The sequence below is a fragment of the Elephantulus edwardii genome, unplaced genomic scaffold (assembly GCF_000299155.1).
Source record: "Elephantulus edwardii isolate Elephantulus edwardi_28Jun2011 unplaced genomic scaffold, EleEdw1.0 scaffold00050, whole genome shotgun sequence".
In the NCBI taxonomy this organism is placed as follows: domain Eukaryota; kingdom Metazoa; phylum Chordata; class Mammalia; order Macroscelidea; family Macroscelididae; genus Elephantulus; species Elephantulus edwardii.
Genome location: NW_006399800.1, coordinates 9528934 through 9546295, shown reverse-complemented (window position 1 = coordinate 9546295; position 17362 = coordinate 9528934). Strand labels below are relative to the sequence as shown.

Below are 17362 nucleotides of genomic sequence, written 5' to 3'. Positions count from 1 at the left end.
TGGGTAGCCAAAAATGAACGCATTTGACACATCAGTGTCACAGTGCTCAGCCTCACAGCAACCACAAGTGACCGCAGTACGACAACTTGTACACCAGGGCTATATGAACTAGAAGAATATCTGAACAGAAACAATGAAAGACAGGCATGAGGGCCATGGATTAAAAGTCACCCACCTTGGGCTTGGTAGCATCGCTTTCTGTCCACTGTATTCTATGATGTACTTATTAAAAGATATTTGCAGCTATTTCTCCTCATCTTTACTGACTTCTCATCTAAGCTCTAATTCTAAAACTATAGCTACCTATGTTCTTCTATTGTTCATAGGGTTTTCAGAGGCCTGATATTTCAGAAGTAGATGGCCAATCCTGCTTCCTAGTCTGTCTTAATTTGGATCTCTAACTAAACCAGTCCAGTAAGGATAACCTTTCTGACATTTGACACACAGTAGCTTAACTTCAAGCATCACTGCCATCTACAAGTTACCCCAGTACTGCAAACTGACAAACAAGTGCTGTACTAATAAGAACAAATGATAAACAAGCAAAAGATAGAGGTAATACAAAGAATCACTGTATCAAAAGGACCTGGTTGATACTGAAATATTTCAGGATGTACCCTAGATGAGATGGATTGATACAATGATTGTAGTATTAGGGACAAGTGTATTGGAGACAGTGAGAGTGGCTCAGGATAGGGCAGGGTTCAGAGTAACTGCTCAGAGGGTTGCATGGTTGTACTTGAATCAATGGCACATAAAAACAATAATATTATCAATGGTATGAAGGAAGAAGTTCAAGCTGCATAGAAGGCACTGACAAAAAATAAGGCCTTGGGAACTGATGAGATACAAGCAGCATGTTCAGAAAACATCTGGACATGCTGACTACAGTCTTTCTTAGGAAATATCGAGGATAGCTGCCTGGCTGAATGATTTTAAGAGATGAGTATTTGTTCCCTTTCCCAACAAAGATGATCCAACACAATACGGAAATTATAAAACAGTATCATTAATATCACATGCCAGAAAATATTGCTGAAATCATTCCAAAATGCTAGAACAGTAAGTACATTGATAGAGAACTGCCAGAAGTTCAAGGTGAGTTTAGCTGAGGCAGGGGACCAGATATCAATGTCGATGTCAGATGGTGGCTGGCTGAAAGCAGAGACTACAAGAAGAATGTCTAATTGTGCTTAATGATTATACATTGGCAGTTGATTGTGTAGAACATAATAAATAATGGCCAACAAAGAGAAGAATGGGAATTCCAGAACACTTAATTATGCTCATATGAAACCTATACCTAGACTAAGAAGCTACTATCTGAACAGCATGGTTGGAAAATAAAGAAAATTAAGAAAGGTGTGTGTTAAGAGTTGTTTCCATTCATCATACCTACTCAATCTGTTTGCTGAGCAAATTATTTGAGAAGGTGAACTCTATGAAAAAGAAAGGGGTATCAAGATCAGAGGAAGACTCAATAACAACCTGAATTATGTGTGACATAACCTTGCTTGCTGAAAATGAGGACCACCTGAAGTGGTTGATATGGGAGATCAAAGACTACAGTCTTCATTACTGAAGAGCAATGATGTCAGTTTGAAGACAGGTGCACTTGTTGGAACCTAACAAGAACAACAATTTTCATCACTGCTTTATTTACAGTAGCAAAGATGTGGAAATAACCCAAGTGTCCATCAACACACAATGGAAAAAGAAATTACGGTATATTCACAGAATGGTGTATTGTTGTTAGGTGCTGCTGAGTCATGTACCACACACAGCGACCCTCTCCAAGGACTAGCCTTCCTAGTAACATGTCCAAAGTATGTGAGACAAAGTTTTGTTATCTGTGCCTCCAAGGAACATCCTGGCTGTACATTCTCAAGACATATCTGTTTGTCCTTCTGGTTGTCCATTCAGTTCTCTAGTCCAAAATCACAGCTCAAATATATCAATTATTCTTTTGTCACGGAGTACTTTGCAACATTCAAAAACAACAAAGAATTCATGAAACATTGGCTACATCTAGAGGACATTATACTAAGTGAAACAGATCAGTACTAAAAGGCAAAACATTGTTCACAATCTTTGTCATAAAAAGCTAAGGAAAGGAGGGAGAAGAGAATAAAAAGATAATAGGCACATATGAAGATGGATGAAAGAAAAGGCAATTATGGGATGATCAGTACCACATCACTTTAGAAAAATGAACTACAGAAGGATTAATGGTAATCAGAATTACAGGGAAGAAGTAGAATACGAATACATTATTGGTGTTGAAATTACTATAGAACAAAACAACTGAATGTGCTGTAGAATTTCACTCAAGCCCTAACTAAAGAAAAATTAAAAGCAACGCAATAGACTTGACAGCAGTGGGTAGGCGCCAAGCAAGATGACTAACGATAAGGATGCTTTAGAATCCTTGGCCTAGATAACCTCTTTAGTGAAATGGCCTCCTCTAAATCCAGCTTGTATTTCTGGTTGTTCTCTGTTAATGTACTATTCCAGTTGTTTTTGAATGAAATTCAGAAGGATTTTGCTTGCGTGCGATACCAGTGATATTGTTTGATAATTTCCATACTCCGTTGGATTATTTTTTTTTTTGAATGGGAATAAATATGGACCTCATTTGAAAAAAAAGAATCCTTGGCCTAAACATGAACAGTACCCAAGGTTGGGGACAGGGAAGCATAATGGTAATTCAATCAAAAGAAATGATAAACATGTTTTTGAACACAAGAGAAAAGGCAATCTTCATTTTAAACTGGCCAAGAACTTGGCTAAATTATGTTCAAATGTTGTGTTTAAAGTAAAATATTTAGAAAAAAAATTTCAGCAGACAGGCTGGGTCTGAGGTGCTATTATTGATAGCATCCATGTAGATGTTCAGCATGACATTTTAAAATAGACAACCTAAGCCTGAAGTCTGCTCAGGTTTGGGAAACAGAACAATCTAAATATGTAGTTATAAATACAGACATTTGTGCGCACGCGCGCACGTGTGTTTAGGTGTGTGTACACACATTTCTTTCTTTCTTTTTTTAAAATGCCATTTTCTTTCTTTCTGGAGAACCTAAGTAAGAATACTTATATAAAACAAGAATCCTTTGCTCTTCACATCTATGCTATTCCTGAGCTTTCAAAGCATGGAATACCACAATGCCATTTGATTCTGAGTTCAGAGAACGGCTTTAGCCAGTGAGGGCCACTCGCATTCAGGATTTGAAATTTTGTATTTGATGGTATTTCAGAATAGAATGAGAATAGATTCCCTCGTGGATTGAGAATAATATGTTCTGCTTATTTCAAGTCATATCTCATAATCCTAATGATTTTGGATGAGCAAAATGATTCTATTTTGGATAGAACCCACTCTGACCATCTGCCTTACTGTCTCAAATGAAATAAAACATTGCTAAGTGAAATAATCAGGCAAAAAAATGCACACTGTACCAATACATCTTGACAAACAGTTCCTTCTATCATATACCCTGAAGTTATTACAAACTTAAGTAATCTATCAATTTTCTTTTTGTATTTTATTTATACTTGTAAACATATACTTGTGCCCAAATTTTCAATCATATACCTTTATAAAAATGATGTTTGACAATGCTCTTGAAAAAGAAATTTTTCCCCTCTGGATTCATAGCAAAATACTATTATGCATAGAAAACAGAGTAAATTATATTTAACAATTATTTCTATATTCATAAAAAAAATTAATTACCTGGGTGACTATCTGGCCACTTAGCAAATCCTCCTACGAGACGATCTTGAGTTGATAAGATGTAATTTCTATTTTTCTCAAAGTTAGTGTACTGGAAAATTTTCAGAAGCTGTAACAACATAACACATACAACAAATTTACTGAATCAAACTTTTCTATCAATTTCTGGTTCCCAACTCTGATAAATGTAATGAAGTGTGTTTTATTGTAACTAAGGCTTTTACAGCAAGTCTCTGGGGACTTGGGCATTTGAAATTAACTAACTTTATTGTCTTACCATTTTACCTGATCTTCTGTCCTGTCTTTGGCCCACACATTTATTTCTTGTGACCAAGGACCAACTTAGTTCTTTTTGTTTAAGATGGCCTTAAAACATAATTTCCTGGATTTGCTCAACTTAATCACAGTCATCTTAATAAGTTTATCAACCCATACTTTGATTTTTACTATTAATTTTTGAACTATTAGCTACAAACTGATAGTAACTAGAAACAAAAATGTCACAAAAGACCAACAAAAATTATTAATCAGATAATACAAATGTGTTTTTTGATAATAGTAAAATCGATAGCTTTTTAATTAGAAAAGACAAAATATGAGAGAAAATATGTAAAAATACAAAAAATGGTCTAGGTCAAAGATTTAGGATATGCATTTTGTCTTTCCTTCCAGTATCTCACTAAAAAGAAATAAATTTTAAAAAGCCTCAAAAGTATACAGAAAACAGAAGAATGAGAAGTACCCAAGAAGAGATCAACAAATTTCCGTTAAGACATAAAAGAGATAAAAAACTCAAGGAATGGAATGAGTGCTTATTGGTACCTTGGGATAAAACCTTTCTCATTTTAACATTAGAGACTGCCATCCTAACTACCAGTTCCTTTTCTTCTAGGAGTTCCAGACACCCAGACACACACACACGCGTGCACACACACAACCAGTGAGGAAAAAAGTTAGCAGTGGAATATTAAAATAATTTGATGAACTTGGAAGGATATACACTTTGAAACTGACAAGCAAATCTGGTTAATAGCTGTTGGCTGGAAGCCTCTTATTTACACCAATCTGGACCTGGTGGGCGGGTCTTTGTGTTTAAAAGTCAGTTGGGTCCTATCTTAAGTCTCCAGTTCTGAGCCTCCTGTGTAAAGCTCTTGGATTCTGGAAGATAGGTTGTTTTGATTTAATTCAAAGTTGAGTGTAAACTGGTAGTTCATTTTGAATAATAATCAGTTGTGGGCAGGAAGCCTCTTGGTCAAAACAATTAGGACTTGGTAAGCAGGCCTTTTATATTTAAAAGTTGGTTGGTGTTAAATGTGTTTGGGGAGAACATTGTTCTAAGTGGTACAGCACTTGTCTGTCAGTTTGCTGTACTGAGATAACTTGGGGTTGCTGTGATACTGAAAGCTATGTCACTGGACTGTCAAACACCTATAATGGTTACCTATGGGGTTAGGTTTTGGTAGAGCTCGCAGATTAAAACAGAACAGGAAACAGGATTGGCTATCCACTTCTTAAACCCTATGAACATTTGAGGAACGAAGATAGTTATAGTGGTGCAGTGGTAGAACCCAGATTGGAAGTCAGCTGAAATTAGGAAAAACAATAACAAACATCGTTTTAATAATTGGAACATGGAAATGTTGGAAAACTGGAAATTGTTTAAAAGGAAATGGAATGCATGAACATCCACATACTAGGCATTAGTGAGAAGAGATGGACAAATGTTGGCCATTCAAAATTAAACATATGGTATGGTGATGCATTCATAATAAAAAAGTAAATTTCAAGTTCTATCCTGAAAAACAATGTTGTGAGTGACAATATCCATACACATACAAGGAAGACCCATTAATATGAATAATATTCAAATATGCATTTCTCCATCTTGAACCAAAGAAAAAGAAATTTGGAATTTTTACAAAATCTTTCAGTCTAAAATTGACTAAACATGCAATCAAGTTGTGTTAATGATAAGTGGTGACTAGAATGCAAAAGTGGGAGTCAGTGAAGAAAGGATAGTAGTTGGAAAATAATGGGCTTGGTGATAGAAATGACGCTGGAAATAGAATGCTGAATTTTGTATTTACAATAATTTATTCATTGCAAATACCTTTTTTTAAAAACATAGTGATTTTACACATGGATCTTACCAGATGGGCTGCATCAGAATCAGACTTGACTACATTTGTAGAACAAATCACTGGAGAAGCTCAAAACTGACAGTAAAAACTAGGCCAGGGACAGACTGTCCGTGTGGGTCAGAAGATCAATTACTCACATGCAAGTTCAAATTGAAGGTGAGGAAAATTAAAATAAGTACACAGAAACTAAGGCATTATCTTGAATCAATTTAATTTGAATTTCATGATCATTTTAGGAATAGGTTTGAGCCATGGAACACTAATGAGCAAAAATCAGGTGAGTTGTGGGATGCTATCAAGGATATTATCCATCAAAGAACCCAAAAGGCCATTACAAAAACAGAGGAGAAAGAAAAAAATAGATGTCAGAAGAGACTCTAGAAAGATTACACCAACACGCAACTGGGCCGCCAGCGCGGGCCGACGAGGGCCCTGGCCACCAACAGGTTTGGGTTTCCTTGGACAGGCCAGAAAAGAGGATCACTGGTACAATGGATTGTTGAAAGTCACTATGAGTTGTCTACATGATGATACTTAACAGCGGCAGCGTGTCCAAGAGGACCAACATCCTAAACGCACCACATATTTTGATCTGTTGAATGCTTCTGCCAAAAGCTGTTTAGACCTGGGGGGAGTCTGTTCACAACTCTCAGGTTCCTTTTGCCATTTATAAAGGGGGAGGGCAGTGACACCTACTTCAAATTACAGTATGATCATTTATTGGGGGGGAGGGGAGAATAAAAGTGGTGGTGCAGGAATTACGGACCGCTGTCCCTGGCCACATAGTCTTCGGTCAGGCAACGGGTCCAGACTGGGGTGGGGGCAATTGGAGGGGGAGTGTACCAGCCAGCCCCTTGGGGGGTGTTGCACTGCTCAGGATGAGCCGTTGGCCCTCTGCTCGGGGCAGGCTGTCTTCAGCCCCTGGCTCAGGGCGTGGTGCTCCTCAGTCTCCAGATTGTGCCATCTGACCCTTGGGTGGGGGAAAAATGCCTAGGGTATCTAGAGAATTTTATCTAGGCTACATTCTGCCACCCTCTTCCCCAGTAAATCTGAAAATAACACCCCCAAAGACCTTCTATTTGTAACTCACAAGTTTGTTCTCTCTAGGTTTGCTCCCTTTCCTATAGGTAACCCTAACACTGAGTTTTACTCCACACCTGATCCTGAACCCAGTGCCCGTGACAAAAGGAAATACAACTGCCACCTAAGGAAGCAAAGGAGGATGGAGCCTCTGGGTTCAACCAGCCATCCCCACTGGACCCACCTGGGAAAAACATTTTGCAGACCAGAGGGGAGCAAATGTCAGGAAAACATCTTCTCACAGAACAAGAAGGCAAGCAGCTTTAACCCAAGACCACCAGTAAGGTGATAAAGTGTGCTCCCTTTCCCCTTTCACATCTACGCCCCTGTTCAGCATGAAGAAGCCAGAGAGTCTGCATCCAGATCCCAAATCAATAAGACAGTTGGTTTAATCACCATTGGAATATGATTACCTTTCCCCTGTAGCATCTGGTCCCCACTGGATCCTTTTCATTTCCTTCACCTGCTCCCCCTTCCAACCAAATTGTACAGCTCTGAAACTGCACCCCTGCAATTTTCATCCCTGCCCATCCTCACCCTTCTGCCCCCACCCCTCACCTCTTTGTACCCCCAAAATGTTTTTCCCATTAAAAAAGAAAAAAAGATTACACCGAAGTATCAAGCAGCCAAAGCAAAAGGAAAAGATGCCTAAGTAAAAGCTGAACAGAAGATTTCAAAGGGCAGTTCAAGATAGTGGAATGTGCAAAGAGCTGGAATTGGAGTATAGAAAGGGAAGAATTCACTCTTACTTTTCAAGCTGAGTAAACTGAAAAACAAATTTAAGCCGCAAGTTGCAATACTGAAAGATACTAAGGGCAATATATTGAAAGACCTGGAATGCATAAAAAGAAGATGGAGGGAATACACAGAATCACTGTACCAGAAAGAAATGATTGACACCAAAAAATTTCAGGAAGCACCATATGAACAGTAGCCAATGGTAATGAAGGAGGATGCACTGAAGGGACTGGCAAAAAAATAAGGCCCCAGGAATCCATGGGATACCAACTGATATGTTTCAATTAACAGATGCCTCCCTGGATGTACTCACCAGTCTATGCCAGGAAATTTGGAGGACGGCTGACTGGCCTATGGATTAGAAGAGGTCCATGTTCCCATTCCCAAGAAAGGTGAATTCCAATAGAATGTAGAAACTATTGAATAGTATAATTAATATAACATGCAAGCAAAATACTGCTGAAGATCATTTTAAAACCAGCGAGAACAGTACACAGATGCTGTGGCACCAGTGATATCACTGCTGATGTGAGATGGATCCTGGTTGAAAGTAAATACCAGAAGAATGTCTATTTGTGCTTTATTGATTATGCAAAGCCATCTGACGGTGTGGATCATAACAAGCTGTGGCTAACATTGAGAAAAATGGGAGTCCAAGAGCACTTAATTGTATTCATGTGAAACCTACACCATGAGACTATTGTAAAACGGAGCAGGGGCATACAGCATGGTTTAAAATTAAGAAGGGAAAGCACTATCTGGGGAAAAAAATTAAGAAGGGAATGAGTCATGGTTGTATGCTGAGCAAATTATTTGTGAAGCTGGATTCTATGAAGAGGCATCATGATTGGAGGAATATAATAACCTGCATTATGCAGATGACACAACCTTGCTTGCTGAAAGTCAGGAGGACTTGAAACATTTGCTGCAGAAATTCAAGGAATGCAGTAAGGATTGTATCTCAATGCCAAGAAAACAAAGATTCTTACCACTAGACTGATAGGCAACATCATCATGGATGGAGAAGAGATTGAAATTGTTGACAACTTCATCTTACTTGGATCCACAATTAAAACCCCTGGTTCCAGTAGTCAGGGAATAAGGAGATGCATGGCTTTGGGAAAATCTGAAGAATAATAATGTTAGTTTGAGGACTAAAGAGCATCTGATTCAGACCATGGTCTTTCTGATTACTTGCTATGCATCTGAGAGCTGCACAATGAATAAGGATGACAGAAAAAGAATTGATGCCTTTGAGCTGTGGAGAAGAGCACTGATCAGTCCATGGATGGCCAAGAGAACAAACAGATAAATCTTGAAGAGGGTGCAACCAGAGTGTCCTTTGGAGGTAAGAATGATGCGGCTTCGCCTCACATACTTTGGGTGTGTTGCTAGGAGGGCCTATTCCTTGGACAGGGACATGATGCTGGGAAGGGTGGTAGGTTGGCAAAGGAGAGTAAGACCCTCTACCAAGTGAAGTGACATGGTGACTGCTGCAATGGGCTCTTGTGGTCAGGAAGTATGAGGATAGCATAGTATAGAACAGGGTTCAGATCTTTTGTTCACAGGGTCGTTATGAGTCTAAGGAATTTCACTGACAACTCAAAGGCAAGTGGTTTGAATCCACCAATGGCTGCAAGAGAGGTGGGAAGTCTCTTCCCTAGTGATTTATAGCCTCTGAAAAAACACTAAAATGGTCATCTATGAATAGGTCCCAACTTGATGGCACATAACAACAATGATCTTACGTTTTCTAACTATTAGACTAGAATAATTACTAACCTTATTGACTTCCAACTTCGAGAATCAACTTATAGCCAAAGCATGGAAGAGTTTATTATGGTTACAACACAGAATGTGAACTTTGCTAAATGTGACAATATGAAAATAAAGGTAAACTGACAGAATTACAAGGTGGAAGGGAAAGAGAAGATGTTCAGAACTAAAAATAATATCACCAGTAACAATCTGCTTCAACAGTAGGGTAAAAGTCTTCGTTTTTTTCCATACTTGGGATTAAAAAATGTCTAAATGTCATACACAATAAAACCGCCTGTTATTTACCTACCATAATTAAAATAGAAAATATTTAAAGTGACATCAAGAAAGGTTTCTAAGACTTGTGGGTCATAGGAAAAAGGAGCCAACCTGAAGACATTATTCTAACTGCTAAAGATAGAACAATAAGCAAGTACTACCATAAGCTCACCTATCATTAGCAATGGCTGCTGAATGGCTTTTGTTCTTCAATCCAAATGTGACTGACAGTATCAGTTTTTAGTTTATACATAATCAGCCCTATTCATTTTAGGACAAGCTTGACTGACTAAAAGCTCAAAGTAAGCTATGAACAAAAATGGTGACCTGGTAATTGCCCTCGACATCTATGAGTGTCAAGAAGTTTTCCATGGCTTAACATTTCCAGTTGACATACAGGATTCAGTAAACCAAATATCATTTCAATCCATGCTGCTTCTCTATGAAACACAAGTGATCCTTGGGTCATCCAGGAGGTGAATTCTAGCCTTCTTGTAATGGACAGACCATGTTGTTATTGTTATGTGCTGTTGAGTTGACTACAACCATGAACAACAGATCTGAACCTTGCCCTGTCCTGAGCCATGATGAACATCAGAAAGGACTATAATGTATTAAAATGTATAAAGTATGTTAAAAAATATAATTATAGTGATAGTGAAGAAAAGAAACTCTAAAACCCAGAAAAGCAATTCACTGTGTTGAATACAGTTTTTTTTTAAAGGGAGTTGTTTATTTTGTTTTACAAGGTATAATCTATATATTAAGTATTTATCCACATCTATAACTGTCTTTTTGTAAGCTGAGTATTAAATATTCAATGATCTTTATCTGTACCTTAGGGGTATGACTGATATAGTCAGTCTTAGGATAATAGAACTTAGCTAATTTAGAAGAAAGAACAGAATTAGACTATCATGATTTGCAACATCTAATGTCAAAATGAATTTATGCAATGACCCTCAAAGTTTGCAGAAATTCTTCAGTAAAAGACTAATTAGGAACTGTATAATGAATAAATTGGGATCATAACTTTGCATCTCTCTATCCATAGGACAACCAAGTACTATTAGTCTCTTGGTGTGACAGAATAGGAGAATATTTATTTGGTATTTCACGATCTAGATAGTACTTGTGTTTGAATTATGATGTGCACCACCCTTATGACCATCTTTTTGTTTTTATTATTAGTGATATACAGCACATAAACGGCTGCAGTATGTCATTTGCTTATTTTATCAATCTCCTATAATTTGATTATAAATGTTAGTTCTAAGCTCTGTCACAATCAGGATATCACAATAATAATGAAGAGTGGAGAAATCAGCTATTTATGTAAGAACTGACTTAGGATGAAGCAATGGGAACAGAACCCCACGGAATGTTGGAGACCTCACTCATGTAATAAAGGGGGTTCTGTTGGCTTAGTGATAAGGCGTGCAATCCAAAAGTAGGCTCAAATTCACCAGCTGCTTCAAGGAAGAAAGAGAGCCAATATCCCCTTGCCTTTGAAAACCTGCTACAAGGCCAATTCTGAGACAGTTCTGAGTCAAAAAGGCACAAAACCACCATCATCACCACCTGTAATAAGGAATTTTGGCTAATTTTTAGGTATTAATAAGGATATGTTATTAAAAGTTATTTTTGTTTACCCAGTAACAATAACAAAGTTCAACACAGGAGCAAACAATAAATGCTGGCAAGGCTGTGGAGAAATTATTTACTACTGATGGGAGTGTAAAATGGTGCAAACACTATGGAAAGCAGTTTGGCGCTTTCTCAAAAAGTTGGAAATAGACATATCATTTGACCCAGCAATACCACTACTGGGAATATACCCTAAAGAAACCAGAATGGCCATTCAAACAGATATTTTCATACTCGTGCTTATTGCTGCATTATTTACAATAGCAAAGACATGGAAACAATACAAGTGCCCACCAACAAATGAAAGGATAGAAAAACTGTGGTAAACAATCATACAGTGAAATATGATGAGCACTGAAAAACAATGAACTCATAAAACAATACACAACTTGAGTGATCCTGGTGGACACTGCGCTGAATGAAATATCTCAGCACAAAAGGACAGAAACTGCATTGCACCACTGTTATTAAGCAGGTCTGACATGAGTTGGGAGAACAGGGGAAGAGTGAATATATAATGAACATTGCATTCGAACAGATGAAGGAAAGAACTGTTTAAAAGGAATACAGAGGGAGCTCTGGTGGCCTAGTGGCAAGAAGCTGTCCTGCAATCATGAAGGTGAGTGGTTTGAATCCGCCAGATGCTCTGCTGGAGAAGGAGGGGCAATCGCTTCCTGTGTTAGTCAGATCCGATTCAATGGTACCCAACAAGGGGGAAAAAAGTAAGTTGCAAAAACAGTAGGACACAACTAAAAGGAATATAGGATTAGGTATTATATGTACAACAACAGCCCAGAATAAGAGTTACACTGCAAAGAGGACTGGGGAGTGGGGGAGGTTTGTGTAACAATAAATGATTATATTTTTTTAAAGTGAACTGGAGGAGGGAGAAGAGAGGGATGAGGGTAAAATGTACAACAATAATTGACTGAAAATAGAACTTTTGGGAAAACTTTTGTTAAAATCACAATTGAAGTAAAAAAATTTACTCTAAAAATTTTTCAGGCAAGAAAAAACGATGCTATCTAGGACTTGGCTCAAAATAATACCGTGACAGGGAAGGTAGTGGGTGGCAAAGTGACTAAAGAAAGGTGACTCTGAATTGATAATTATTAAAATTGACGGGTTGTTTATTATTATGTGCTGTCAAGTTAACTATGATGATTCATAGTGATCTTATGAACAACAGCTCTGAATCCTGCCCTATATTGAGCAGATACACTATCTCTATCTCTGATACATCTGTCCCTAATGTCACAGTCACCTGATACATCTGTCCCTACTGTCACAGTCACTGTGTCAAGCCAACTCATTCAGGATCTTCCTTTCCTGAGCTAGTTCTCTACCCTTCCATGCATTATGTCCTTACCAACATGTGCAAAGTGTGTGAGACGGAACTTAACAAAATTTGCCTCCAAGAAGCAAACTGGTTTCATCTTCTCCAGAACTAATCTGTTTTGTTTCCTTGGTAGTCCAACATATGTTCAATACTTTTCTACAGTACCATGACTTAAAAGCATTGATTCTTCTGTCATTCTTAGTCACTGTCCAACTCTCAGAAGCACAGCAATTGTAAAGACTACGGCTTGGATCAGGTACACCTTAGTCTCTCGACTTACATCGTTGCTTGTTAGCACTCTGGAGAAATCCCTGACAGCTGACTTTCCCAAAGAAACTCATCTTTGGATTTTCTGACTGATAGTACCAAGAGGGTAGACTGTGGACCTGGGCAAGAGAAATCATTAACAACCTCAATCTCCATCTATCATGATCTTACCAACTGGCCTAATGAGAATATTGGGGTTTGTTTGTTTGTTTAGATGCAATCCGTATTGAAAACTGAAGTCCCTGACCTTCTGTAGCAAACACTTCAATTCTTCAGTTTTGGTGGGAAAGACTGTTATCTGCATAACCCAGGTTGCTGATACGTCTTCTACTCTGGATGTCATTCTTCTTCATAGAGTCTCCATTCTTCTTCATAGAGTCCAATCTCTTGAATGATCTGTTCTGCACATAGATTGAAAAGGTATGAAGAAAGGACACATTCCTGACACACTCTTTTCTTGATTTTTGAACCACATAGTGTTTCCTTATTCTGTTTTATGGCTGCTTCCTGGTTCAAGTATAGGTTTCACATGACCACAATAAAATATTCTGAAATTCTCATTCTTCTCAATGTTAGCTACAATCTGTTACAATCCACATAGTCAAACGCCTTTGTATAAGCAATAAAATACAAAAAGACTTTCTTCTGGTACCCTCTGCTTTCAGGCAAGATCTGACATTAGCAATGATATCCACAGTGCCACTGCTGCTTCTAAACCCAGCTTGTATTTCTGGCATTCTTTTTTAGATAATCTTTAGCAAGATTTTGCTTGCCATGTGATATCAGTGATATTGTTTGATAATCTCCACACTCTGTTGGATGGCCTTTTTTGGGAGTGGGAATAAATGTGGATCTCTTCCAGGCAGTCGGCCAGGTACCTGTTCTTCAAATTTCTTGGCACAATCTGGTGAGTATGTCTAGGGCTGCATTTCTTTGTTGAAACATGCCAACTAGTATTCCACCAACTTCTGGGGCCTTATTTTTTGCCAGTTCCTTAAGGGCAGCTTGTATTTTCTCCTTCATCGCCACTTTTCAACAAATTCTTCTTTGGCACCAAATTTTTTGGGGTACAGTGATTCTGTTATTCCTCGATCTTCTTTTAATACTTCCTAGATCATTCAATATTCTGTCCTCAGAAACTTTAAGTACTACATCTCAAAAGCTTGAATTTGTTCTTAGTTTCTTCAGCTAAGGAAATGCTGAGTTCATTCCTCTTGATTTACTAACTCTAGCTCTTTGTATATTTTATAATGTTTTACTTTGTCTTCCCAAGCTACCCTTTGAAATATTTTGTTTAGCTCCTTAATTTCCTGATTTCTTTCTTTTGCTTTGGGTTCTCAGCATTCTAGTGCAATATTCAGAGTCTCTTCTAACATCCATCTCAGTCTTTTCTTCTTAGTAATGAACTTTCACATTCTTCATGCATAATATTCTCAAAATCATCTGATCTTCATTTATTAGTGTTCAAGGCCTCAACCTGTTGGTATGGCTTTTAAATTCAAGTGGGAAAGATTCAGGAGTGGGTATGATGTTGTAATGCACCATCGAATTGCCTGCAACTCACAGCAATAGCTGTGTACAATAGCTCTGAACTCTGTCCTATCCTGAGTCAATTTCACTGTCTCCAACACACCTGCCACTATTACCCCAGTCACACTGTCAAACCATCTCATCCAAGTCTTTCTCTCCTGCGCTGTCCCTCCACCCTTCTGAGCATGATGTCCTTCTCCAAGGACTGGTCCCTCCTGGCCAAGTGCCCAAAGTATGTGAGGTAGAGCTTCAAAATCACTGCTTCCAGAGAGTACATTGGTTTCACTCTCTCCAGGACAGACCTATTTGTTATCTGGACAGTCAATGACATGTTTAATACTCTTCTCGAGCACCACAACCCAAAGCCATCAATTCTGTTATCCTTAGTCATTGTCCAGCTCTCTGATGCACACCAAGTAATTGTAAAGACCAAGGCCTGGATCAGGTGCGCCTGTCTCCAGACTGACAACTTTGCTCTTCAGCCGTCTGGAGAGGTCCCTGACAGTAGACTTTCTTAATCCACTTAGTCTTTTGATTTTTCTGACTGCTAGTTCCAAGAATGTTGACTGTGGATTCAACAAGCTGAAATTGTTAACAGTTTCGATCTATCATGGTGCTGCCAATTTGCCCAGCAGGAAGAATCTCTTTTCTTGATGGTGAGCTCCAATCCATATTGAAGAGTGCAGTCCTTGACCTTCTGCCGCAGACGCTTCAGGTCTTCCTCAGTTTCACCAAGTAAGGTTATGTCATCTAATGGGGTCCCGCCTTGTTATATCAAGCAGTTTCACCGAGAGAAGGGACGAGGATTAAATGAAGACACAGAGAGGCCATCACTGATGGCGAATAGCAAAGTTTATTATTGAACTTCTGTCTCATATTCTTTTTGCAGTGAACAGAAAAACAACTCAGCATCAAGGCCGACAATACATTTGTTTTGATATCCCCTCCACCTGCAAGCAAGGCTTCCAATTAGCAAGCAAGGCCATCAGAACAGAGTCTTCAGGGAGGGACATACTATTCCGCACATCCCTGCCTGGCCTTGGGGTTCAAAGACTGGTTAAACTTGGTCTTGCTCCTTTTCAAACATCTACACATTTGAACCTGGCATAAAATGGCTACTTGCTTAAAATGGCTGCAGTATGGCTCACTTTTAAACATCCTACTTCCTTGAGTTGTTTTTTTGTCAAACAGATACTATAGCCAAGATGGAGTTAGTCTTGCTGGTCTTTTGGTACAGGGCTAATCTTGCTTTACAAGTTAGCCAGGCCTCAACAGTCATCCACTTAGTGCAAGTTGTTGATGAGTCCCATTCTGATGCCACATTCCTCATAAAGACCAGCCTCCTGAATGATTCGCTCTGCATATAGATGGGAAAAGTATGGAAACAGGATGTATCCTGACACACTCTTTTCCTAATTTTATTTTCTTTGCAGAAAATTTTGTAATCGTGATTTTAACCAAAGTTTGTAGACAACTTAAGATTTTCATTCATTCATTGTTGCACATTTTTACCCACTCTCTCTCCATTCCCCCTCATCCAGTTTACTTTTACTGTTTTGTTTTAATTTTTTAAATATTCATTCATTATTGCACAATTACCTCCCCCAACCCTCTCTGCAATGTAAGTTTTATTCTGGGTTGTTGTCTAATATAGAATATGTAATCATGTATTCCTTTTAAACAGTTCTTTTCTTCATCTGTGTCTATGCAATGTTCATTATATATCCACTCTTACCCTACTCTCTTCCCAAACCCTTATGTCGGATATACTTTATAACAGTAGTATGGTGCAGTTATTTGTTTGTGACCGAGATTTTTCATTCAGCTTAATGTCCAGCAGGGTTACCCATACTGTATAATGTTTTATGACTTGATGGTTTTTCAGTGCTACATAGCAGCCCACTGTGTGAATATACCAGTTTTTCCTATTCATTTCTTTATTGATTGATGGGCACTTAGGTTGCTTCCACATCTTTGCTAGTGTAAGTAACACAGCAATAAACATGGGTGTGCAAATATCTGTTTGGATGGCAGTTCTGGTTTCTTTGGGGTGTATTCCCAGTAGTGGCATTTCTAGTTCAAATGGTACTTCTATTTCCAACTTTTTGAGAAAGCGCCAAAACACCTTCCATAGCAGTTATACCATTGTTTCCTAATTTTGAACCATGCAGTGTTTTCTTGCTTTGTTCTAACAACTGTCTCCTGGTCTAAGTACAGGTTTCACATGAGCACAAGGAGATTTTCCGGGGTTCTTATTCCTCTCAAGGTTAGCCAAAAAATCAATCTGTTGTGATATATAGTCAAATGACTTTGCATATTCAATGAAATAAAGACAGTCATTCTTCTGGTGAGTATTTGGGTGTTTATTTTTATAATGGTTAACTTTATGCCAAATGGAAATGCTAAACCAGTATTTGGCCAAATACTGCTACTCTAGTTGTTGTTTATGAGATAATGCACAAGGTAACCTTTTTAATAAAACAATGTACTTAATTATTTAAAAAGGAAGTTTCCATATTCTGTTGCTAGATACAGTTAATGTGGCAATCTTATTCTCTTTGCTCTGTAATTTTTTTTTTCCTTGAGTAATAGGTCTTGGGACATAGGCTTGCTAGAAGTTGATTTAATACTTAATTCATGAATTTGGGCTTGCCCATTTCCAACAACCACATGAGCCAATTCTCTGAAGCAAAACTCTGTGTGTATATATAATGTATATTTCTATTTACTTGGAGAATCCTAGGAAAATGATATGGTTTTCTCTACTTCTGAATGTGTTAGAATTTCTTTAACAACAACAAAAAGATAAATCAGAATAATGGGACTGGAAATGAGAGACAAGATTTT

The 17362-nt window shown here is 38.2% G+C and overlaps 1 protein-coding gene across 1 annotated transcript in view; it reads right to left on the bottom strand.

The window, feature by feature from the left end:
* PGGT1B (protein geranylgeranyltransferase type I, beta subunit) overlaps positions 1-17362 on the bottom strand; it is a 121563-nt gene that overhangs the window by 10613 nt on the left and 93588 nt on the right. The window contains exon 8 of the mRNA XM_006886676.1: positions 3737-3845. Coding sequence (XP_006886738.1) covers positions 3737-3845 — 109 coding nt within the window. The remainder of the gene's footprint in view (positions 1-3736; positions 3846-17362) is intronic.